General features: G+C 40.3%; 1 protein-coding gene across 1 annotated transcript in view; it reads left to right on the forward strand.

Moving 5' to 3' along the window:
* The window catches only part of LOC130141868 (guanine nucleotide-binding protein G(q) subunit alpha-like), a 134344-nt gene extending 116609 nt beyond the window's left edge, over positions 1-17735 (forward strand). Inside the window, exons 6-7 of the mRNA XM_056323112.1 lie at positions 6438-6591; positions 12945-17735. Coding sequence (XP_056179087.1) covers positions 6438-6591; positions 12945-13135 — 345 coding nt within the window. The 3' untranslated portion in view covers positions 13136-17735. The remainder of the gene's footprint in view (positions 1-6437; positions 6592-12944) is intronic.
* The last annotated feature ends 7173 nt before the right edge of the window (positions 17736-24908 follow it).

A 24908-nucleotide genomic window follows, 5' to 3' on the forward strand; every position in this document is an offset into this window, starting at 1 on the left:
ATAAGTACATCATCCTATAGATAAGTGGTACATCATTCATAATCAAGCCTAGGACGTAGGGTATGCAAAAATGTGTGCCAGGAAACAGAACTAGGAGGCATATCTCTGTCTGGTGGTGGACACCCACCCACCAGTTCTCAGGCAGCACCTTAGAGGAAGTAGGGACTGAAGGTGAGGCACTGCAAGGCTCACAGGGAAGGGCCAGGGGCAGGGCATCTGGTGTCCAGGTCATCTTGCAGCAACAATGAATCGTGCAAATGCCTTTTGAATGGAGGTAAGTATTGTACCACCCCTTGGCTCCACCAATGGTAGTGCGATTTGAGAGAATCATACCTTACAGGAATAATGTGGGCAGCACCCTGCCTGTGCTGCCAATTTTGGTCAAGGGGCAGGGTGTCAGAAGGTAGGGTGCCAGATGTGAATTTAATTATTTTTCTCAGTGTATTGATCTAACAGAATCACACTACCAGTATTGTGTTTTCAACTAGACCCCAAGTATGGAACACAGAGTGGAACATGAATGAAACAAGGAAAAACAGTAGTGCAAAATGCTTTCAGCATAAAATGCATCCTGCTTAATGAGGTAGACAGAGATGAATTTAAGACTGTAATGTGTGCTATAAATAGGCTCCTAGTTTTTGTGAACATTTTGGTTTCTGTTAAATGTAAATAAAAATACATTGAAATAGTCTTTTTAGAAGGAAATTGAAGAGAAACCTCACTTTCACAATTTTGCTTGGATGTTAGTGTGTTAAATTATTTATAACTTGGCCATCTTCTTTAGAAGATGGAAGAATATCTTCCTGGGCTTTCAGAGTATACAGTCTTGTCCTTTGTTGTTATCAGCTAAAAGTGTTCACATTTTACAAACTGAATGGAACATATGGAATGAACATTTCCCTTCTGTCTTGGGCTTTCATACCACTTTGAAATGACTGAAGTGATTATTCCATGAATTTTTTACAACTCTTATGAAAAAGAACTTACTCATAAAGCTGTCTTGAGTTTTCAAGTTTTCTCTTTCAAAACAAAACATTTTGGAGGCAAATGTGGAAGTAAAAGTTCTAAAACTCCTCTTTGTCTTGAAGATGGTTCTTCCACCTCACCGCTAAACTATTTATTTATGTTCCTTATTAACATCAGTGAAAAACTTTTGAAACTTTTTCGTTTTCAGTTTGAAATATGTTTATAACTGTAATTCAAAGCATTTTTTCAAGTCATACATACAAAAACTTGTGGCACATTCCAACAGCCTTAGGCCTGTGTTCCTCTAGCTCTTGGGTGGATCCAGCCCATCTTGGAGCTAAGCACCCATCTGGTGCTTAGTTTTGGCTTTCAGTAAGCTGTATCCTGTCTATTAGACTATTGTGAGACAGGTTAGTTTTACCCCACTGATGATGTGTTGTTGCAATAGTAATCCCATTCAGTGTGAGAGGAACCACAGACTCAGACCCCTGGTGCATGCACTTGGCTGAGGAGCCACTGGCATGAGGCTACCATCTGCAGGCTTATGACTGAACACCTCTAAGTCAGAATCCCACCTAAACATAGCAATACCACAGTGCCACCGGCACCTCGGTGGGCTCACGACAGCCTGGTGCAAAGCACTGCTTGTGGTCAAGACTGGAGGGGTGGACAAATGCAGCACTGCCTCTTCCCCATCAGGTACCATATGATTGTGGGGCACCCAGTGCTAAATCATTCGTAGATGACCTGATTCTGGGTCAGGGTTTTGTACGTAGCAGAGCTGCACCCTTGCTGTGATCTACTGAGAATCAGCTCTCGACACAAGCTTTTGTAAACAATAAAAAAGCAAAAATAATAAAAAAATAATTGCGCTAATTCTTAAAAAGGGTAGAAAGGAGGACCCTGTGAACTACAAATCTGTCAGTCTCACCTCTGTGCCCAGGAAGATCATGGAACAGATTCTCCTAGAAGCTATGTTAAGGCACATGGAGGACAGGGAGGTGATTTGAGGCAGCCAGCATGGCTTCACCAAGGGCAAGTCTTGCCTGACCAACCTAGTGGCCTTCTATGATGGAGTGAGTACAAAAGTGGACAAGGGAAGAGCTATGGATGTCATCTGTCTGGACTTCTGTAAGGCCTTTGACACAGTCCCCCACAACATCCTTGTCTCTAAATTGGAGAGAGATGGAATTGATGGATGGACAATTTGGTGGATAAGGAATTGGCTGGATGGTTGCATCCATAGAGTAGTGGTCAATGGCTCAATGTCCAGATGGAGACAGACGCCTCAGGAGTCCATATTGGGACCAATACTGTTTAATATCTTCATCAATGATGTAGACAGTGGGATTGAGTGCACCCTCAGCAAGTTTGCAGATGACACCAAGCTGAGTGGTGCAGTTGACATGCCTGATGCCATTCCGAGGGACCTGGACAAGCTTGAGAAGTAGTCCCATGTGAACCTCATGAAGTTCAACAAGGCCAAGTGTAAGGGCCTGCACCTGGGTTGGGGCAATCCCCAGTATCAGTACAGGCTGGGGGATTAATGGATTGAGAGCAGCCCTGTGGAGAGGGATTTGGGGGGAACTGGTGAATGAAAAACTGGACATGAACAAGCAATGTGTCCTTGCAGCCCAGAAAGCCAATCATATCCTGGGCTGCATTAAAAGAAGCGTGGCCAGCAGGTTGAGGGAAGTGATTCTGGCCCTCTGCTCTTGTGAGACCCCACCTGGAGTCCTGTGTCCAGCTCTGGAGTCCCCAGCACAAGGACACGGACATGTTGGAGCAAGTCCAGAGGAGGGCCACAAAAATGAGGGATGGAACAAAAAGAGGGATGGAACATGTCTCCTATGAAGAAAGGCTGAGAGAGTTGGTGTTGTTCAGCCTGGAGAAAAGAAGGCTCCAGGGAGGCCTTATTGTGGCCTTTCAATATATAAAGGGGGCTTATAAGAAAGATGGGAGAGACTTTTTACCAGGGCCTGTAGTGACAGGACAAGGGCCAACAATTTTAAATTGAAAGAGGGTAGGTTTAGATTGGATATAAAGAAGAAATTTTTTTATGATGAGGGTGGTGAAACATTGGAACAGGTTGCCCAGAAAGGTGGTAGATGCCCCACCCCTTGGAAACATTCAAGGCCAGGTTGGGTGGGGCTCTGAGAAACCTGATCTAGTTGAAGATGTCCCTGCTCATTGCAAGGGAGTTGGACTAGATGACATTTAAAGGTCCCTTCAACCCAAACCATTCTATTATTCTATATAGATTTTTTTATCATACCAGAACACTGCTTTATTCCCATCCTTCTCCCTTCTCTTCCAGTCCCAGAAAGCAAGAATGAATCTATTTATTGCACATAAAGCAAAGTGTATTTTTGTCAGAATGTGTGACAGAAATATGCAAATGTTTTAAATGTATTATTTGTCACCCTAAATTAAGAAATTTACAATAAATATCATTCTTATTCCTCACTGTGATGTGACAAGTTCATTAAGGAATATAATAATTGAACTTGGATACTTTGTTAATCAGTCAATGGACATTTTTTCACACTCTGCAAAATACAACTAACCTTCGAACTGTGAAACAGTATTAAAATTTCAGCACCAAAGTGAGAGAGTGTGTATAAATGCCCTACTTCTCTCTTATGGATAGCATCAATGTGATACTATGATAGAATCTAATCCTTCTTTGATACTTGTGCCTGTCATCTGTGTAAGAGATGTGACTCAAAAACTTTCAGTGTTCTGCTGCTCCTCTTGCATTGCTTTCATGGCCTGATTAAACAGTAGATTTTTTCTACATAAAGTATATTATTATTCCATATACCAGGAAAAACTGCATTCAAACACGGATCACAGGTAGCTCTTCTAAATATATAAAATTTTGTGTTCTCAGGGCAATAAATACAAAAATTAGTTCCAGATTTCCAGGAGAGCTAGTAATCTAGTGGACTAGAGACAGCAGAGTATAGTTGTAAAATCTAGGTTCATAGAAGGGTATCTGGGTTCCCAAGGGTACTGAGGGAGCTAGCAGAAGAGCACACCAAGGTGGTCTCCATCATTTATCAACAGTCCTGGCAATCTGGAGAGGTCCCAGAAGACTGGAGGTTAGCCAATGTGACACCCATCTACAAGAAGGGACAGAAGGAGGATATGGGAAACTACAGGCTTGTCAGCCTGACCTCAGTGCTAGGGAAGGTTATGGAACAGAACATCCTGAGCGCCATCGTGCGGCACATGCAGGACAACTGGGGGATTAGGCTCAGCCTGCATGGGTTTAGAAAAGACAGGTCCTGCTTGAAGAACCTGATCACCTTCTACAAGATGACCCACCTAGTGGATGAAGTAAAGGCTGTGGATGTTGTCTACCTGGACCTTAGTAAAACCTTTGACACCATCTCCCACAGCATTCTCCTGGAGAAACTGGCTGCTCATGGCTTGCACAGGTGTACTCTACCCTGGGTTAAAAGCTGGCTGGATGACTGGGCCCAAAGAGTGGTGGTGAATGGAATTAAATCCAGTTGGCAGCAGGTCACAAGTGGTGTTCCCCAGGGCTCAGTATTGGGGCCAGTTCTTTTTCATATCTTTATCAATGATCTGGACGAGGGGATTGAGTGCACCCTCAGGAAGTTTGCAGATGACACCAAGTTGGGCGAGAGTGTTGATCTGCTTGAGGGCAGGAAGGCTCTGCAGAGGGATCTGGACAGGATGGATCGATGGGCTGAGGCCAGTTGTATGAGGTTGAACGAGAAGTGCCAGGTTCTGCACTTGGGTCATAACAACCCCACGCAATGCTACAGGCTTGGGGAAGAGTGGCTGGAAAGCTGCCTAGAGGAAAAGGACCTGAGGGTGTTGGTCAACAGCTGGCTGAACATGAGCCAGCAGTGTGCCCAGGTGGCCAAGAAGGCCAATAGCATCCTGGCTCATATCAGAAACAGTGTGACCAGCAGGACAAGGGAAGTGATTGTCCCCCTATACTCGGCACTGGTGAGGCTGCACTTCAAATACTGTGTTCAGTTTTGGGACCCTCACTTCAAGAGGGATGTAGAGGTGCTGGAGCGTGTCCAGAGAAGGAAAATGAAGCTGGTGGAGGGTCTAGAGAAGAAGTCTTATGAGGAGTGGCTGAGGGAACTGGAGTTGTTTAGTCTGGAGAAGAGTAGACTCAGGGGGGATCTTATTGCTCTCTACAACTTCCTGAAAGGAGGCTGTAGGCAGGTGGGGGTAGGTCTCTTATCCCAGATAACAAGTGACAGGACAAGAGGAAATGGCCTCAAGTTGCACCAGGGGAGGTTTAGATTTCATTTTAGGAAAAAATTCTTCACTGAAAGGGTGGTCAAGCATTGGAACAGGCTGCCCAGGGAAGTGGTTGAGTCACCATCCTTGGAGGTATTTAAAAGACGTGTAGCTGTAGCTGCGATGCTTAGGGACATGGTTTAGTGGTGGAATTGGCAGTGTTAAGTTTATGGTTGGACTCGATCTTAAGTGTCTTTTACAACTTCTTCTGTGATTCTATAGCTCAGCAACAGCAGAATCTGCAGGATTCACTTCCTTGATTTTGTTCTCTGGAGGCCTGTTTGGTGGTGAAACTGTTGTTTTCAGGTGTCAGCTCTTAAAAAAAAGCTTCCATAGCTAATCAGGCCTGCCTTAGAGTTTTCCAAATAAAGAAAGGAGTAGAGTTAATTCCTTGCACCGAACTCAGTTTGTTCCAACTCTGTATTAACTGCATCATGTCAGCCTAATGGTTCTTTAGAAATGTATCAAAACACAACAGAAGTTTAGTGTCAGAAAGCCCTTACAAATGCAACTGTATGCTTCACTTACATTTCCACTATAATGCAAAATACTTTTCAGGAGCAATTAAGCAAAGCTTAAGTAAAGGCTAACGCGATGACGTTAGAAATAAATTTACCATTTGTAAGATTTTATGTCATAAACCTTTGATTTGGGGAAATATTCTCAGGTTATCAATGAGTGAATTCCAAATTTACCTTGAACTATTTTAAAGCTGATCTCTTTCAAAAAATTAAGGATTACTTGCATTTAAAGTTCAGGAAAGTCATATAAAATAAATAAGGTTTGTTCTTAAAATGTAATTATTATGTCTTATTGTACACTTGTCTCTGCCTTTAACCACATGCATTTCAGTACCCATGAATTTGTTGGCTGATCATAACTGTGCATTATCAGTATTTACAATAGTACCTTTTTACAGCTATCATGTCCATGACCTGTGTTTTAAAGAATAATTATGTTTTTTTCATTGAGTTTGCAAAAGGAAACTGCCTGCACATTTAATTTACCACTTACCTATGAACTGTAAATGAATCAGTTAAATCTTACATTTCATTAAGAAGGTGGAAAACATTAAATGGATCTGTTTATCAAATAAAATGGAATATGCATGAAATGCATATTTTTAAAAAATATGTTAAAATTTATTTTCACGACTGCATAAATTTATCTTTGTGTTCCAGAATCGAATGGAAGAAAGCAAAGCACTCTTTAGGACAATTATCACATATCCATGGTTCCAGAATTCTTCAGTCATTCTGTTCTTGAATAAAAAAGATCTCTTAGAGGAGAAAATTATGTACTCCCATTTAGTTGATTATTTCCCAGAGTATGATGGTAAGTATATTGCCATGAGCTCATGCGCCATTTATACTGTGGTAATGACAAAAGGTAATAGCCTTGCCCGTATTTTGCTTAGAGGTTCTTAGGACAAAGATTACCACCCATTCTTCATTACACCCGTTTACTTCTTTACAAATTGTACTTAGTACACCAAATGGTTAGTTTGTAATTGAATGACTTGCTGGTCATGTTTTTTAAAAAATTATTAAAACCAGCAGCTTTTAATACACCATATTTGTCTTGCGGGATTTCTTGATTACTAGGATTTTGGTTTATACCTCCATTAATTCTGGATAGGATGGCAATACCTTTCATGTGAAATTATTTATTCTAGATTAATAACATCATATTATCAATGGGCCTTATTCTGTCCTTGTTCATAAGTTGTGGTGAGGGTTTGAATTGAAGTATAAAGCTGAAATTACATAAAAATACATTTCTCATTTTTATACAGTGTCTCACATACTCTTTTTTATTTTTTGGTTTGTTTTTGTTTGGTTTTGTTGGTTTTTTGTTTAAGGCTGGATATCTGAACAGAAGTGTCATAAATTCTCTGTGGCTGTCAGAGATACCAGTGTCACTCCTCCCTCCCTTTCATTATACCATTTCTTTTTTGTTTCCTTTATTTTAATTTTATGTTACTTATGTGAAGTTTAATGTGCTTCTCCCAGAAAACATTACGTGGAACACACAGCTTTTTCTAAGCAAGCTGTACTTTCAGAAAGTTCTCCTGAGGTGAAAAGTTAGGTATTCTAAGGTAACTGAGTGGAGGCTTTGGTAGCAGAGAAAAAAACCCAAATTCATACAATAACATCTCTTTTGTCTCACCAGAGAGTGAAAAGCAGATTCAAAAGCTACAAACAAAGATTAAATCTCTCATTTGCAAAACTGGAGAGTGATAAAAGGAAAAAGTTAAAGGTTTTTCCTGTTTGAGAGGAAAGGTCATGTTCACAGTGAACAGCCTGCAGGATCAGACCATACTTATTTATGAGTCAGTATAAGCTTAGCTTGATAGTACTATACAGAAGAGAACTGTCAGTTGAATAGAAAATGTTTCTTGTCCTTTCAAGTTACAAGTGTGACAGGTGCCCTAGATGACATCCTGCAGGTGGGAAGGTTCTATGGGCCCTTCTGTTATCATCACTCAAGTGGAAATACACCTGTGTTAAATGCTTGTCCAGAAAAAAACAGACAAAATTCACACCAAATAGTTGAGGTTAGAAGGGACCTCTGGAGATCATCTGGCCCAACCTCCCTGCTTAAACAAGGTCACCTCGTGCCTATTGCCCAGGACCATGTCCAGATGGTTTTTTAATATCTCCAAGGAGGGAGACTACACAACCTCTCTGGGCAACCTGTTCCAGTGTTCAGTCACCCTCACAGTAAAAAAGGGTTTCCTGATGTTCAGATGTCCTGTGCTTCAGCTTGTTCACATTGCCTCTTGTCCTGTCACTGGGCACCATCGACAAGATCCTGGCCCATCTTCTTTATACCTTTCCTCCAGGTATTTCTACACATTGATGAGAACCCTGCTTGAGCCTTCTCTTCTCTAGGCTAAACAGTGCCAAATTTCTCAGCCTTTCCTCCAGTCCCTCAATCTTCTTTTTGGCCCTTTGCTGGACTGTCTCCAGTATATCCATGTCTCTCTTGTACTGGGGAGCCCAGAGATGGAGACAAGACTCCAGGTGTGGCCTCACCAGCGCTGAAGAGAGGGTAAGGATCACCTCCCTTGACCTGCTGGGACCACTCTTCCTAATTCAGCCCAGGATACCATTAGCCTTTGCAACAAGAGCACATTGCTGGCTTATGTTCAACTTGGTGTCCACCAGGACCCTCAGGTCCTCTTCTGCAAAGCTACTTTCCATCCTGGTGGCCCCCAGCATATATTGGTGCCTAGGCTTGTTCTTCCTCAGGTGCAGGACTTGGTACTTCCCCTTGCTGAACTGCATGAGGTTCCTGTCGGCTCATTTTTCCAGCCTGTTGAGGTGCCTCCAGCATATCAGCCACTCCTCCCAGTTTTGTGTCATCAGCAAACTTGCCAATGGTACACTCTGCTCCCTCATCCAGATCATTAATGAAGATGTTGAACAGGACTGGACCCAATACTGACCCTGGGGTATGCCACTATTTACTGACCTCCAACTAGACTTTGTGCCACTGATCACCACCCTCTGATCTGAGCCATTCAGCCAGTTTTCAATCCCCCTCACTGTTTGCTCATCCAGCGCATACTTCAGCAGCTTGCCTATGAAGATCTTATGGGAAATCTAGGTAGATGATATCCACTGCTCTCCCCTCATCTACTAAGCCAGTCATTTCATCATAGAAGGTTAGTATGTTTACAATCAGTCAGCTCAGAGAAACCCTCTCTTCTCCTTTGCTATGTGTAAGGGAAACAAAAGAAGGTTGTGGACCAGTAGGGCCATAATGAGTAGGCCAGACTTGAAAGTCTTTAAGCATCTGACTCTTAATTCCGCAGATCTTGCTGGACTTAACCCCTTAGACAAGGTTATGGTTTGATTTGATTTCTTCTGGTGGAAAGATGAGGTGGATTACACAGTCTCTGGCTTGCATGGATCACTGTGTGGTCCCCTCTGCTGTTCCAGCACCCTGTTTGGAGATGTTGAAGATGGACAGATTTGGAGAACTCATCAGAATTAGGTATTTTTCAGCTGGATCACTTCTCCCATGAAGTTTCCTGTGTGGTAACACAATGGAGAAAGTGTCACAGGAATGAGAAATGCTAACCAGGATGGCAAATTGGACTGATTAAACTAAGCAGTTGTACTGCACAGTATGTCATAACAACATTGGATGAGAGACTGAGACATGGTCAAGGGTCAGAGTATCACATGAAGGTATGCATTCACAGCTAATACAAAAAGACTGACTCACAGACTGGACTAAAAACTTGTGGGTCAAGATAAAGGCAGTTTAATGAAGCAATAGCAAAAGTCATGCACGCAGAAGCAAAGGAAAACAAAAGTTGTTATTCTCTACTTCTCATCAGCAGGCGATGTTCAGCCACTTCCCAGGAAGCAGGGCTTCAGTGCATGTAGCAGTTGCTCCAGAAGACAAACTTTGTAAATAACGAATGCCTCCCCTTCCTCCTCCTTTCTCCTAGCTTTTATATCTGAGCAGACATCATATGGTATGGAATATCCTTTTGGTCTGTTTGGGTCAGCTGTCCTGGTTCTGTCCCCTCCCAAGATCTTGCCCACCTCCAGCCTACTGGTGAGGAGGGGGGAATGCTGGAGAGACAGCCTTGATTGCTGCACGATCACTGCTCAGTAGTAGCCAAAACACTGGTGTATCACCACCACCTTTCTAGCTACCAATACAAACCACAGCACTATGAGGGCTGTTATGGGGCTCAGCCAGACCCAATACACTTGGGAAGGAAAGAAGAGAAAAATGTCTATCCACAGGAGCACACTCCCCTCCAGAGTCTTCAAAGAAAAATTATTACACTCACTAAGCTAATGTAGCCAAGCCAGATTGTAGTATTTTTTATATAGGACTTGACTAACATATTGAGAGATCCTTTGAAGACTGCTAAATAGGGAGCAATGGACAAGAAACCTATTTATTTGTATTATAATTATTTTCCAAGATTATTTAGATCATAACCACTTAGCATTGTAAATCTAACATAGGCTCATTCCCGTTTTTCTAAATTCCTGATGTGGCAAAGTTTCTTTTTAACCTCACTTTTCTGTGCTTGAACTCCAGTCAAAAAAAATTTTAAATTACATATTAATCAGCAGACATTTTAGGTAAGCAAAATTTGTATACAGGCTTTGAATAGTGCAGTAGATTTTGAGAGGGACAACCCTGCCTGTGTCTACCTATTGTAAAACTAACAAAATTCTAGGAAGTTGATTAAAACAATAAATGGCTTATTTTGAAGAAATCATTGTCTTTGAAAGTCTTGGAGTCTCCTTTAAAAATATTTAAACTCATTAAGAGTAAAAAAGAATTGTAGTGAAATTTATTGTTGCTGCGGTTTCTATAAAATGTGTGCTGAAGCTAAAGGATAGAATCTGTTGAGAAACTTTTTTAAAATTTTTGAACAGTCCTCTCTGTCCTACCTCAGAGAACTTATCTGTTTACATGTTCTTCTGTACATCTCAGCAAATGTGTAGTTTGTGTATGTGTCTATACATATATACACATATATATTCATGTGCATACACCAAGATATTGTTGCAGAATCATGTTCTCCTTCCACAAGGTTTTGCAACCAATAGATATCAGAAAGCATATGATTTCTCTTCTGTGCTTCCTTTGCTATCTAATTTTTGCAGTTATCCAAATTAGAAATGTTTGCAATTGTATTTAAGTATTAAAACTAAGTTTTATTGTGCAGTTACTGAAAGTTATGTGGGCACACACTAACCCCCTAAGTACAGATTTCATAACCACTGAAGGACAGAACTATTTAACAGCTGATCACTGGTATTTATATTTTCATGTAACAAGACCAGGACTAATGAGGAGATAGGAGGAGGAGGCACAGCAAACATACATGTTCTGTAGAAACCCACATTGAAGAAAAAGGAGGGCATGGGAATAATGGCCTATGAAAACTGCATTGGTACAGAATAGCAGTATAGGAAAATAATAGCTTGTGGCTCATGTTTCTGCTTCTTTGCTGCTTTTTTGGCTGTAAACATGAACAAATCCTCACTGTTCTAAACTGGAAATCATTATTTTGCCTTCTGTCTTGTGTAAAGCAAAACATTTATATATAGCCTTTGTGGTGTTCTGAAAATTACAAACTTAATTTGGACTTAATAGGACTATACATATATTATAAATTAGAAATTTAAATATATAATTTAGATAAATGATTTGTTAGAACATTAACTTTTTGCAATTTAACAGCTTCAGCTAGCAAGCATTTATATTTTATTATCACTAAAGTAAATTAAATTCTATTGGAGACAGTGTCAGTCTAGGATGTAACTTGATTTTGCTACATTTTAAAAGAACGTACTTATTAATCAGTGACCTAGATGAAGGGATAGGATGTACCCTCAGCAAGTTTGCGGATGATACAAAACTGGGAGGAGTAGCTAATACACCAGAAGGCTGTGCTGCCATTCAGTGAGACCTGGACAGACTAGAGAGTTGGGCAGAGAGGAACCTAGTGAAGTTCAATAAAGGCAAATATAAGGTCCTGCACCTAGGGAGGAACAACCCCCTGCACCAGTACAGGCTGGGGCTGACCTGCTGGAAGGCAGCTCTGTGGAGAAAGACCTGGGAGTTCTGGTGGACAGGCAAGTTGACCATGAGCCAGCAGTGTGCCCTCGTGGCCAAGAAGGCCAATGGGATCCTGGGGTACATTAGGAGGAGCGTGGCCAGTAGGACAAAGGAGGTTATCCTCCCCCTCTACTCTGCCCTGGTGAGGCAGCATCTGGAGTTCTGTGCCCAGTTCTGGGCTCCCCAGTTCAAGAGAGACAGGGAACTACTGGACAGGGCCTAGCAGAGGGCTACCAAGATGATGAGGGGACTGGAGCATCTCCCTTATGAGGCAAGGCTGAGAGAGATGGGCCTGTTTAGCCTGGAGAAGACTGAGAGGGGATCTTATCAATGTCTACAAATATCTTCAGGGTGAGTGTCAAGAGGATGGGGCCACACTCCTTTTAGTGGTGCCCAGCAACAGGACAAGGGGCAATGGGCACAAACTGCAACACAGGAAGTTCCATCTGAATACAAGGAAGAACTTCTTTACCTTGAGGGTGACAGACCACTGGAACAGGCTGCCCAGAGAGGTTGTGGAGTCTCCTTCTCTGGAGACATTAAAAACCCACCTGGATGCAACTCTGTGCAACCTGCTCTAGGCGAACCTGCTTTAGCAGGGGGATTGAACTAGATGATCTGCAGAGGTCCCTTCCAACCCTGACCTTTCTGTGATTCTGTACTTAAGTATACTTTAAATATAGTAGATACAGACTGAAAATGGGCCAATTCTATTATTTTTAAAAATATTTATTAGTATAAAGCAACTATTTCTTCTGTTGTTCATTTTGTGTGGTTATAGGTTATCAATTTCACTTCTCCATTTTAAACGTCTTATGGAAGAAAGAGGATAGTCAGCAGGAAAAGAAAAGCTTCTACATGATCAACTTCTGGAATTTCCTTCCATTTTTATTTTTTAATGATTCCTACTGGGAAAAGACAGTGTATGGTAGTATTTATTATTAAAAATTTCCCCTTCTCTTATACGAGGATCACAGACTGAGTCTTTCTTCTGTTTTCTGCTTCTAAGGTTCCCCTCTTAAAGAAGCTCAAATATTTAATTGACTTTAGGAAAAACTGACTTTTTCCTTCTTAATTATCAGGACCACAACGGGATGCACAAGCAGCACGAGAGTTCATCTTGAAAATGTTTGTAGACCTGAATCCAGACAGTGACAAAATTATCTACTCCCACTTCACATGTGCTACAGACACAGAGAATATACGCTTCGTCTTTGCTGCTGTCAAGGACACAATCCTACAGTTAAATCTGAAGGAGTACAACCTGGTCTAACTGTGCTTAGGAGGCCCTCCAAGACCATCTCTGGGTGATTGAAGATACACAAGAGGGACTGTATTATCTGTGAAAACAAATTGCATAATACTAATTTATTGCCAGCCTGGACTCTGTTGAATGTCCACAGAGTTTTTATTTAATATTATGATTTTATTTAAACTGTATGGAGGAAAAACAAAAGATGTATTCACAGTACATTTCCTTATTTTTTAGGCAAAACCTTGTGACTCAATGTGTTTTAAATTCTCAGTCGTACACTCACAACGGATAACAGTTTTTTGCTACTGAAGCAAAATCAAACTGGTTTCCTCTTTCCCTGACCCTTTCTCTCTCCCTCCTTCCTCCCCTCCTTATGTTTTTAAAGGTACAGTGGCCATTTTCCCAGTTGCATTCCTTGGTAAAATATTTTCTGAGCGATTTGGTCAGGAAAAATGCTATCATCAGAACTGAAGTTATCAGTCATTCAAATTTTACAGAATGTACTTTCTCTGAAGGATCAAAAGTATTGATAGTGTGAGTTTTAAATTCTTTACATGAGTGTTTTCATTCTGTCTTTACTTTTGAGGCTAGAATATTGGGATTGCAATATAGTATATATTTAGAGTTTAACCATACTTTCACAGTTCAGATAGATGCATAGTAGGCAGTAATGAAATAATTAAAGACACAAACCTGGGATGTTCATGGAATATCACAGAATCTCTTTTTAATTGCCATGTGCCATTATTTTCTCTTTTCTTTATTCACAAATGCCAAACAGAAATGTCATGGACACTACATTTTCCCCAGTGGCTACAGCCTGAAACAGCCTGGAAGCTTTTTTTATCCAGTTTCATGCATTTTTTCTTAAGTTAGAGCTTTTTTAAAGTGTGCTTTTCCACAGTAGAAAAAATATTTTTGCTATGTAAAATCTTGCCAAATCTGGCTTTTTATAAAACCAGTACTTTTGAAACATAAGATACAGATTGAAATACCAGATTGGGAACTGACCTGACTGAGCCAACTGCCAAATGATAAACCACCATAATTTCAGCTCATATGTTCCCTTTGTTAGAAAATGTTCAAATTTTTAATGCCAAAACCAACAATGTGAGTGAATATGCTACTAGGTATACATGTATAGAAGACAGTTTAACTGTCTCCTTATGTCAGAGATGGCATGACATTGCATACAATGTTTTCTATAATAATATCAAAGCACCTTTGTACAGCATGAAATTATTGATGAATGATCACATTCAGGAACCTTTCTTGATAAGGTTGCCTCTTAACTGATTCACAGACATTTGATAGGCTTCATACAAAATAGCCTCTCTTGATGTTCTTTAGAAAGATTTATTAATGTAAATAAAACAATGAGAAAATCACTCTTGACATTTAAACATGCAAATTTTTAATAACAAAAATGTAGCACACATTGATGAGCAGCTTAGGTTGAAAGGTGTTTTTTTGACTAGGTGCATGATTGCTAGCAAGCTACAGAGAGCTCAGAGGTCAAATGTAATTGGATTGATTATCTACAATGCCAAGTAGCACTAGACTGCACTTAGCACAGAAATTGTGCCTCAGCAGCAGAGGAGAGGTGGGAAAAGAATGACTTATTAGTTGACTAACAAAGTTAACAATAAATACTAATGAGATGGTTTTATCCTTAACCCTCCCAACTCCAAAACAACAATAATAAGAACAGTTGCTATTTTTTGTTCCCTCATAAAACACCTTATAATTGAAAACTGACTGTAGGTATAGTGCAATTATGAATGCTATAATCATTGTACATACATGTCTATATATATATGGCAGCACCCACACTGGCTTTGCAATCATTAATTTTTGGCAAATTGAATGTGCTGTTTTGATATATATCTATGTAATTGTATTCAATGTCTTACAGCTAATTCACATTTTAAATAATGTTATTTTATTTACTTTTTTAAGAGAAGAATGTAAATTTTGTCAGTTTATTTCTGACTAGGGATTTTTTTGTTTTTATTTAAAAAGCAAAAAAAGCTTATTATAGTACAGAGTGGTACTAGCATCATGCTGTATAAAATCATTTGTACATTCCTGAGTAAATCAGAGACACGCAGAGGACATTCACAAAGTAATGCTTAAATCTTGTCAGGGTTTTATACAGATGTAGAAACCATTTTTGTTGGAAGAATTTATGCCATTATATCTAGGATTGGAACATAAGCTCTTAAATATGAATTTGTATTTGGCAGATTCAACTTCAGATAATTTTAACTTTATTAGAACAGTGAATTTAGAGACATTTCAAACTATTGAACATAAGTACTAATGGGTATATGCTATTTCCCTAAAAATATCATGAAAAAATACAGAACATCAGATCAGTTATATTATTTCAGAAATTACAGAAACCTTAGATCTAACAACAAAAAAGTTGCTAGTGCATGATAATATTCCTTCTTTTAACCTGGGAATACATTGACCACCTTGGATTTAGTGATATAAATAGAACTGTAGCAAAAAAAAAAAAAAGAAAAAAAAAAGAAAAAAAAAGCCAGCGGTGTCTAACGAAGGTTTGGGGTTTGGTTTGGTTTGTTATGGGATATTGGGGGGAGGAATGGGGTTTTAAATTTTGTATAAAAACAAAACAAAAGTTTACTCATGCTTTATAGATATATTGTGATTGCAAAATTCAAGAGTGTGTGCTTCTGGTATATTTTGAGTTGAACCTGTGTCAATGTTTGGATCATTTGAGCATATTCTGAAAAAATATATATTCAGCATGCTAATGCAAGCCTTACATGAGTCACCTAACACAGCATTGCAGTGTGACAGTGTTTACAAAAACATTTCCTTTTTAAATTACATAGCTGTTCCCACTTGCAATATATTCCATTGCTGTTGCTGTTTTAATTGGTGATTTCCACTATGCATTATAGTACTTGAGTCCAGAAGTATGTCCCTCTAACATGAAGCTGAAGGCAAAAACAAGACAGAAACCCTTTTAACTTTGCCAAAATTATGTGATTTCATTGAATGTCATAAATGGGAGAGGAGGGAAGGAAAACATTGGGAACCTGTGTATTCTAGGTGTTAACTAGTACAAGAAAGCTGTAATATGTGTTTTACAGAAACCTTAAACTAGCTTTTTTCACTAACTGGCACTGTCCTGACATATATAGCTTGATGAAGCTATAAGGGCAGCTTACTTTTTATAATTCAGATTTTTGCTTTTCAATGTGTATGAACTGTAATTTTTAATCATAATGCCACATGATTGTGAAACACTTTTTTTAGTTTGAAAGTGGAGAACAGACTTTATGCTGGTTGTCAGTCAGAACTGACGGCATGATTTGCAAAAACTTTAAAAGGGGGTAAAAGGACTGCATATGAAGACATTGCTGGACTGCAAGCTTTTGGTTGTAAGATGAAAAAGACTTTCAGATTACTCAACCTAGTGCTCCTTCTTATGCAGTCTTCGCAAAATAATGAAATAATAGGAGAAAACAAAGACATGTTAAACCACATGGGAAAAAAAAAGCCCAAATAATTTATTATATGTGCTGCTGTTCTTGGAGCTCTGTGCATGGTTATCCTGAATTACATTAGTAAACTAATGAAGTGTGCACAGTATTTTAATAAGGCCTTCAAATTACCTACCTCTAATTAAGAAACCAATAAAGTGAATACGTTTTGGAGAGACTGTCACAAGTTATGAAATTAAAATGGCTTGTTGTAGATATTTAATGTCTATTTTAGATATCCACACTTTTGTAGATACAGTCCCTCTTTGGACATAAACAACTAAGGTCATATGTCCCTGTCCAATTTGTTAGTTTAGTAGAGATCTTGAAAAACAATGTGTTTTGGTTTGATAAGAACCACTGATATCTCTTTTTTTTTTATTTCTGGTTTTTTCCCATAATATTTTGAGTGTATCAATCATAACAAGCATTTCCATGTAATCAGTAATCCATTGAGGGTCATTATCTAGTTAGAGGGATTTTACTGTAACTTTCACTCAAGCTTTTTCAGAGTAGCCATGCTGCAGGAAAAAAAGAATAGGAGAATTGTTTGGGCAAAGCTGATGTTGAAGATAGTATCAAAAATGCAAGAGAATTCAACCAGATCAATCTTATTCTAAAGCTGTTTTTGTGGCTGGTTGGGTTTTTTTTCTCTCAAAAGATGGTCTAAGCTGAAGTCTATTGCTGGATTCCTTATTTATCATGCTGCAGGAAATCCTTACTTGACCGATATATTGGGGGGGGGGGGGGGTCAGATACATTTTTTAATTTGCAGTGTTTAAAAAAATAAAGATCATATTTGCTATTCTTAAAGTGTTATTTAAATGCATGTATTGTCTATTGTTTGGGGGAAAAAAATAGGTTGTGCTTTTTTGTTGAAAAAGCTAATGCATAAATAATGCTCCTCAAAAAACTTGCTGGGTTAAAAAATCAGTATTTTTGGCCATAAATTTGTACTATAGTATCTTCATTCCTTGACATTTAACTTTTCTGAAATATATTTGAGCTTCTAGTTCTCCCAAAATGTTTCTTATGATAAATATTGTATAGATGTATTATTCCAGTGATTACTTTTTAAATTATACATGCTCTGTCCTCATTGTCCATATATTAACATTTCCTGAATATCTTTATTATAGCCAGAAAGTTCAAAACATTTAAAGTTCAGTACAGTGAATACAGTTATTTTACATTATTACTAAAGATTTTTTGGCTTGTGTAGAACATAAACTCAGAAGTATGGGGGAAAAGAAATAATTATGTCTTTATTAACAGAAAACTTTCAGAATTTGTAGGCTGTTTAGTGAATTTCTTAAGTGTTTTGCATGATTGCAGTAGTACTGGAAAAGCAGACTGTTTCTTTGATCTTTTTGTTTACCTAAGTGACGATAAGAATAACAGAAAGATGCCTACATGTTGCTTTTTGGGATTCTGTCTCATACTTCATACAATCATTGGATCTCGGATCTTTACCACTGAAGAACAGAATTTCGGCCACTTGCAAAAATTACTTTGTTCTCTACTATGTCATTACAACAGTTTAATTAAGATTATTGAAATGCAAATAATTTGCCTAAGGACTTCAGTGAATTGCTATTTATTTTTCTTTCCTGTTGCAGAATGTAAAGGAGAGGGATCAGTGAGGAAGGATTTATTTTTCACCTCTATGTCTCAGTGAGACTATGTATTGGGTTTGCGTGGCAAGGTTTTGGTAGCAGGGCGGCTACAGGGGTGGCTTCTGTGAGAAGCTGGTAGAAGCTTCCCCCATGTCCAATGGAGCCAATGCTAGCCGGCTCCAAGATGGACCAACCGCTGGCCAAGGCCAAGCCAATCATCAACAGTGGTAGTGCCTCTGTGATAACATATTTAAGAAGGGGGAAAGAAAATACCTGTGCAACAAATTGCAGACAGACAGAGGAGTGAGAATATGCGAGAAAAAATCTGCAGACACTAAGGTCAGTGCAGAAGGAGGAGGAGGAAGTGCTCCAGGAGCCAGAGCAGAGATTCCCCTGCAGCCCATGGTGAAGACCATGGTGAGGGAAGCTGTCCACTTGCAGCCAGTGGAGGACCCCATGCCAGAGCAGGTGGATGTCCAAAGGAGGCTCTGAACTTGTGGGAAGCCCATGCTGGAGCAGGCTCCTGGCAGGACCTGTGGAGCCATGGAGAGAGGAGTCCATGCTGGAGCAGGTTTTCTGGCAGGACTTGGGAGCCTGTGGGGGACCCACGCTGGAGCAGTCTGTTCCTGAAGGACTGCACCCTGTTGGAAGGACGTCAGAGAAGTTCATGGAGAACTGTCTCCCCTAGGAGGGACCTCATGCTGGAGCAGAAGAGTGTGAGGAGTTCTCCCCCTGAGGAGGAAGGAGTGGCAGAGACAACGTGCAATGAACTGACTGCAACACTCATTTCCAGTCCCCCTGCATCACTCAGGGGGGAGGAGGTAAAGAAATCAGGAGTGAAGTTAAGCCTGGGAAAAAGGGAGGGGTGGGAGGGGGAAGGTGTTCCAAAGACCTGGGTTTATTTCTCATTATCCTACTCTGATTTGATTGGTAATAAATTAAACTACTTTCCCCAAGTTAAGTCTGTTTTGCCTGTGATGGTAATTGCTGAGTGATCTCCCTGTCCTTACATCAACCTACAAGCTTTTCATTATATTTTCTCTCCCCTGTCCAGTTGAGGAGAGTAGTGAGAGCTGCTTTGGTGGGCACCTGGTGTTCAGCCAAAGTCAAACCACCAGAGAATAACAACAATACAAGTGCAAGTTGTGATATTTAGATATGTGAAATAGATGTAGAAACTGTATGTGATAAATTTTGCATAGTTGTGACATAAACTTACATCACATACTATGATCATATGACCTCATCGACAAACCATTTTGTACTGTACTGTTCCAAACACTTAGGAGTTTCAGAGTAAACAAAGAAAGCTTCATCTGCCACAAAATATGCAGTTGCCTGCTCCTCATGAACACTTCTGGTATCAATGACAGTGAAGTTTCACAAAGCAGTTGACCCAATTTCATAGCTCATTGCTTCCAAAATGAACCACCCTCTAATTCCTCCTCAGTTCCTGAGTATTACCCTCCTCCCTTGTGTCCACCTTTGGTACTTGGTAAACCAGTAAACTGGGTGAAAGCAACCCCACTCATTTCCGCTCTTCTTCCTTGGCTAGTTTAGTAGTCTAATTTTCCATTTTCTGAGCCAGTTTGGCTAATCAGTGGTTCAGATAAGTGCCAGCCTGACTAAAGGGAAGAGGCAGAAGTGTGTGGCCAAAAGAAAGGCTTATAAATTAGAAAACAAGGAATAAGACCTTAAAACCTAATCCTGAAATTTCCACAAAGAGTGAATATTATCTAAGCCCCTCATTTTAAGAACTTCATGGGCTACTAGGTATTCTGGCTTGGGAGAATTGCCCTTTTCACTTTAAAAGGTCTTGATTTAATTTTTATTCAGAAAAAAAAAGCCTTTAAAGAAAATGGTAGGACAAGAAAACATCTTTTCTGCTCCCCTGTAAGAATAACAAGTTTGTGTAAATATGGACTAAAATCAACTGTATACAGACTGAAGCCAAAAAGTCATGCTTGGTTTTAGGAATAGAAAAGTATAAGAATTGGGCTTTCATTCGTCTCACAGGAAAAAAAATGAGTTCTTGTCACTATGCGTGACATTCAAGTTTTACTATCTCCTTGGCCAAAACACTCCTTCCTTCTCCCTTCACACTTGTCTATCACACTGATTAATTGCTTCCTGCATGTAAGGAAAATATTTTACAGTACTGCTCTATGTATGTACTGTGTGGAATACTTTCTGATCCTTCTTAATTAAGGGCAAATTGGTCTTCTAAAACTGAACAAATGATGAAGTGTAGTACAGTTGAAGAATACCAGAGCTTCTTGCTTAGTCTTCTGTCATCTTCCTTCTCCCATTTTCCTCTGATTATTTTTCTATATCTTTCACTCAGGGTATCTCCACCCCCTTTTCCCTTAATGAGTTTCATCTCCTGCTGTTGTTTGCAGCCTTCTGAGCTTTCCTTGGTGTTAGATTGTTTTTCCAGTTGGTCTCCTACAGGTGCTAACAAAGGGGGAAGGAGAGGAGTCTGGAGTGAAGGAATGAAGTTGATTCTGGGAAAGGGGGAGGTAAGATATTGTTTTAAAGGCGGTGGGTTTTGTTTTCCTCACTACCTGAAAATATTTATTTTAATTGGCAGTAAATTAAATTTTCCCAAGTCAAGTCTGTTTTGTCCGTGACGGTAATTGATAGCTGATCTCCCTGTGTGTATCTTGACCCCCGAGGTTTCTTTTCCCCATTCTTCCTAATCCCCCCCCCCATCTCACTTGGGGTGGGGGGTAAGCAGCTGGATGGGAGTTTGGCTGCTAGACAAAACTAACCCATCACAGAGACACACACAGGCAGAGCTGGATGGGACTCCCGGGTCCCCAGTAGCTAACTCCTCCATGATCTCATCTTTAGAGACACACATATGTGGGTCTTGCCCCTAGAGACCCCCAGACCCTATGGTGTCTTCAGCAGCTGGCTGGGATGACTCTGGTCCCTCCAGGAGCCAGCTCCTCCCATGGTCTCACCCTTAGAGAAACCATCCCCTCAGCTCCCAGGCCACTTCAACTACTTACCGGCTAGTCCAGCTTGATCTTCACTAGCACTCACACACTCACTCACACACCCAAACTTGCCCCAGTTGCTGGCACCACAAACACATGGGCCTCTGATCCCTGGTCCCCATACAGTGGCTGGCACTTGGTTTCGTGCACTCCAATGTTTCCAGTCATCAGCACCCAGGCACATGAGCCTTCTGGCCTATGGTCCCAGTCCAACTGCTGGCACCCAGACCCACACTCACTCCAGTTGCTGGCACCACAGATACATGGGTCCCTATGACCCAAGTGTAGAAGAATGGCTGCAGAAGCGTGGCCTTAGAATCTCTGAAGATCTGCACAATCCAGGCCTGGTATTAGAATAGGCCTGTAATCAGAATTGTACTGAAGTTGCTGTGCTGAAGTTAACAAGAAAGGTAGCCTTGGGCTATTCTCGAATCCTGAGACCAAATAATTATGTTGTGCCAACAGGCCGTGGCTGTAACAAGCTACAGCTGCTGGGAAAGCAGGTGCAGGGCCAAGAAAGATAGGGAGCAGCATGGGAAAATAGGGAGTAACAAACTACAAGGCTGAAGCACAGCAGCACAATTAGCTACATGGATAGAATGCTTATTTTAGTCATGATAATTAGGGGTGTGAGAACCGCGCGCACTTAGAGACTACTAACCAATTATATTTCTGCTTTACGAATGTGCATGTGTATCGGTTCTATATAAGTAGTGTTAGAAACTAATAAAGTTGAGCAAGATGCATAACTCATATTGAGTGTTTTCTTGACTCGGGCGAACCCTTCTCCCCAACAGATAAGGAGCCTTCTGACAAAGACGTGCTAACTGTGAAAAGAAACTATTGAAGAGATAAGACTCATGGACACTAGAAATCTGATCAAAAGTAGGGTAAAGGTAATAGTGGAAGTGGGAGATCCGCGACTGCCTACTCAAATGGCCCCCCTCGAAGGAGGCAGATCCTCCACTGGGGGAGCATGTGTAGTGAATTAAAAAGGAGCGGTTACCTTTAAATCGAAGCGGGAAATAAACTAACCAATAATTAGTTAAGAGACGTAGACTTTAGGTGGAACTAACCAATTTCACTGTATAAAAGTGCACTGCGAGTTGAGCTAAGTGTGCAAGTTAACAGGAACAATCCCCCTTGCACCCAGCGCTGCAATAAACATACCTGCTTTATAATCTTCCATAGGTTGTGAAGTTTGTTTCTGCAAGTCATATCCCTATTAATATAATGGAGGCAGTGATCATATGTTGATCACCCTTGATATTATAATGAGCAACACACAGAAAGGTAAAAAAATAGACTATAGAACTGATTAAAACATTATAGTAAGCTGCAAGGCAAAATAAATTAAATAGACATACAACCTGCTCAGAGGGAAAGTGCAGCATGAAGTTGATAGGGATTCTCAGGCTGGCTGATGGGGAGCTCCATCAAGCACTCCTTGAGTTGAGATTTTATACCCTTGCAGTCACATAGGCTTTTCATATGGATAACTTCAGCTAAGCAAGCCTTTTTTATCAGTTTAGACAAAACTGGATGTGTGCTCCCCCTTATCATTTTTTATCATTTGGGCTTTGTTCCCTTTGAGATGGGGGGTGTGAGGCACTGTTATCACACATGCACAGTAGGGATCGAGGGCCTCAGAAAGGAGAAACTAACTCACACTACACCCAGTCCTGCTCCTCTCTTATGGCTTCAGTGTCGGTTTCCTTTCTTCAGTACACCACTTCTATTTTGTTTTTTCCAAACAACAGCCTGCACCTCAGATAATTATTCTTTACTCCTTGATGGGAGCTGCCACAAAGACCACCCAGTAAACATACTGACAAAAAATATCTCAGCCTGCATCCAAGTCCCAAGACATCACTGATAAACTCAGTCAAAACCTCCTCGATGGGGAGTAGTTAGCAGAACAAAGAAACCCTGATGGGAGCAAGGCAAAGAAACTCATAACAAACTGACCTTCCAGGAAAACAGGAGTCAGCAACAACTATTTCAGGAACTGATGTCCTACACCTACTTATTCATCTACACCAAAAAGGTATAAAAAGTAACTCGCTACCTACCCAAAATGAGCTTCTCTGCAAGAGCTTCTCTACAAAAGACAACAGACCAGACCGATGCCAGACCCAATGCAGGCTTAAATTAAGTGCAAAGTCTATAGTTATAATTCTTTCCTCTCTCTAGTTGACCAAAGAGTTCATTTCATACTGGTTTTGACTGTGACAGAGTTAATTTAATTCATAGTAGCTTGCACAGGGCTATGTTTTGGATTTGTGCTGAAAAGAGTGCTGATAACACAATGATGTTTAGTTATTACTGAGCAGAGCTTAAAGTGTCAAGGCCTTTTCTGTTCCTCGGACTGCCCTGCTAGTCAATAGGCAGGGGATGCACAAGAAGTTGGGATGGGACACAACCGGGACAGCTGACCCCAACTGGCCAAAGGGATATTCCATACCATATAATGTAATGGTGAGCAATTGTTTGTCTTTGAATCACTTGTTTTTCTTGTGTTTTATTTTCTTCTCTCTTTGTTGGTTGGCTTGGTTTTTTTTCCTTACAATTTTATTTTTTTAATTATTATTATTATTAAACTTTTTTATCTCAACCTGTCGTGATTTAACCCCAGCCAACAACTAAGTACCATGCAGCCGCTCACTCACTCCCCTTACACCACAACACCCCCCCCAGTGTGATGGGGAGGAGAATCAGAAAAAGGTAAAACCCATGGTTTGAAATAAGAACAGTTTAATAACTGATATTAAATGAAAGTAATAATTCCAACAACAACGACAATAATAATTACAATGAAGTAGAGAGTGAGTGAGAGGAATAAAACCCAAGGGAAAAAACCAAGTAAAGTGATGCACAATACAATTGCTCACCACCCATTGACTGATGCCCAGCCAGTCCCTGAGCAGTGATCAGCCGCCCCTGGCCAAGCCCCCTAGTTTATATACCAAGCATGACATTCTATGGTGTGAAGTATCTCTTTGGCTAGTTTGGGTCAGCTGTCCTGGCAGATTCCACTCTCAATTTCTTGTGCCTCTCCAGCCTTCTAGTTGGCAGGGCCTGAGAAACTGAAAAGTCTTTGACTTAGTATAAACATTACCTAGCAACAACTAGAAACAGCAGTGTGTTATCAACATTATTCTTATACTAGACCCAAAACATAATATTGTAGCAGCTAATGAGAAGAAAATTAACTCTATGCTGACCAAAACCAGGACAGGCAGGAAGCCGCCAGAGTAGTGACAATATAGTGTTGAATAGCAATTAAAATCACAGAATTTAATTCATCAGCTATTTTCACCCAAAATCAAATGTCTTTGAGGCACACATTGAATTTCCTCATCTTCCTGAATTACCCACCAAGTGCTCCCAGGCCCTTGAGCAAAAACGATCCCACAAATGGGTTTGCCTTTGCCTGAGGTAGGAATGACCCAGACTGTTTTCCCAAGCATAGTTTTAAGCTCCACTACAGGACCTTTATCCCCCTCTACAGCACGCAAAAACTTTGGGCAGGACCAGCTCAGGTAGCAGATCCTCTGGTATTAACCAACCAGGTAGCCTTTGCTAAATGTTTATCCCAATGTTTGAAAGTTCCACCACTCATTGCTTTCAGTGTAGTCTTTAACAGTCCGCTACA

This window comes from Falco biarmicus, chromosome W (assembly GCF_023638135.1).
Source record: "Falco biarmicus isolate bFalBia1 chromosome W, bFalBia1.pri, whole genome shotgun sequence".
Lineage (NCBI taxonomy): Eukaryota > Metazoa > Chordata > Aves > Falconiformes > Falconidae > Falco > Falco biarmicus.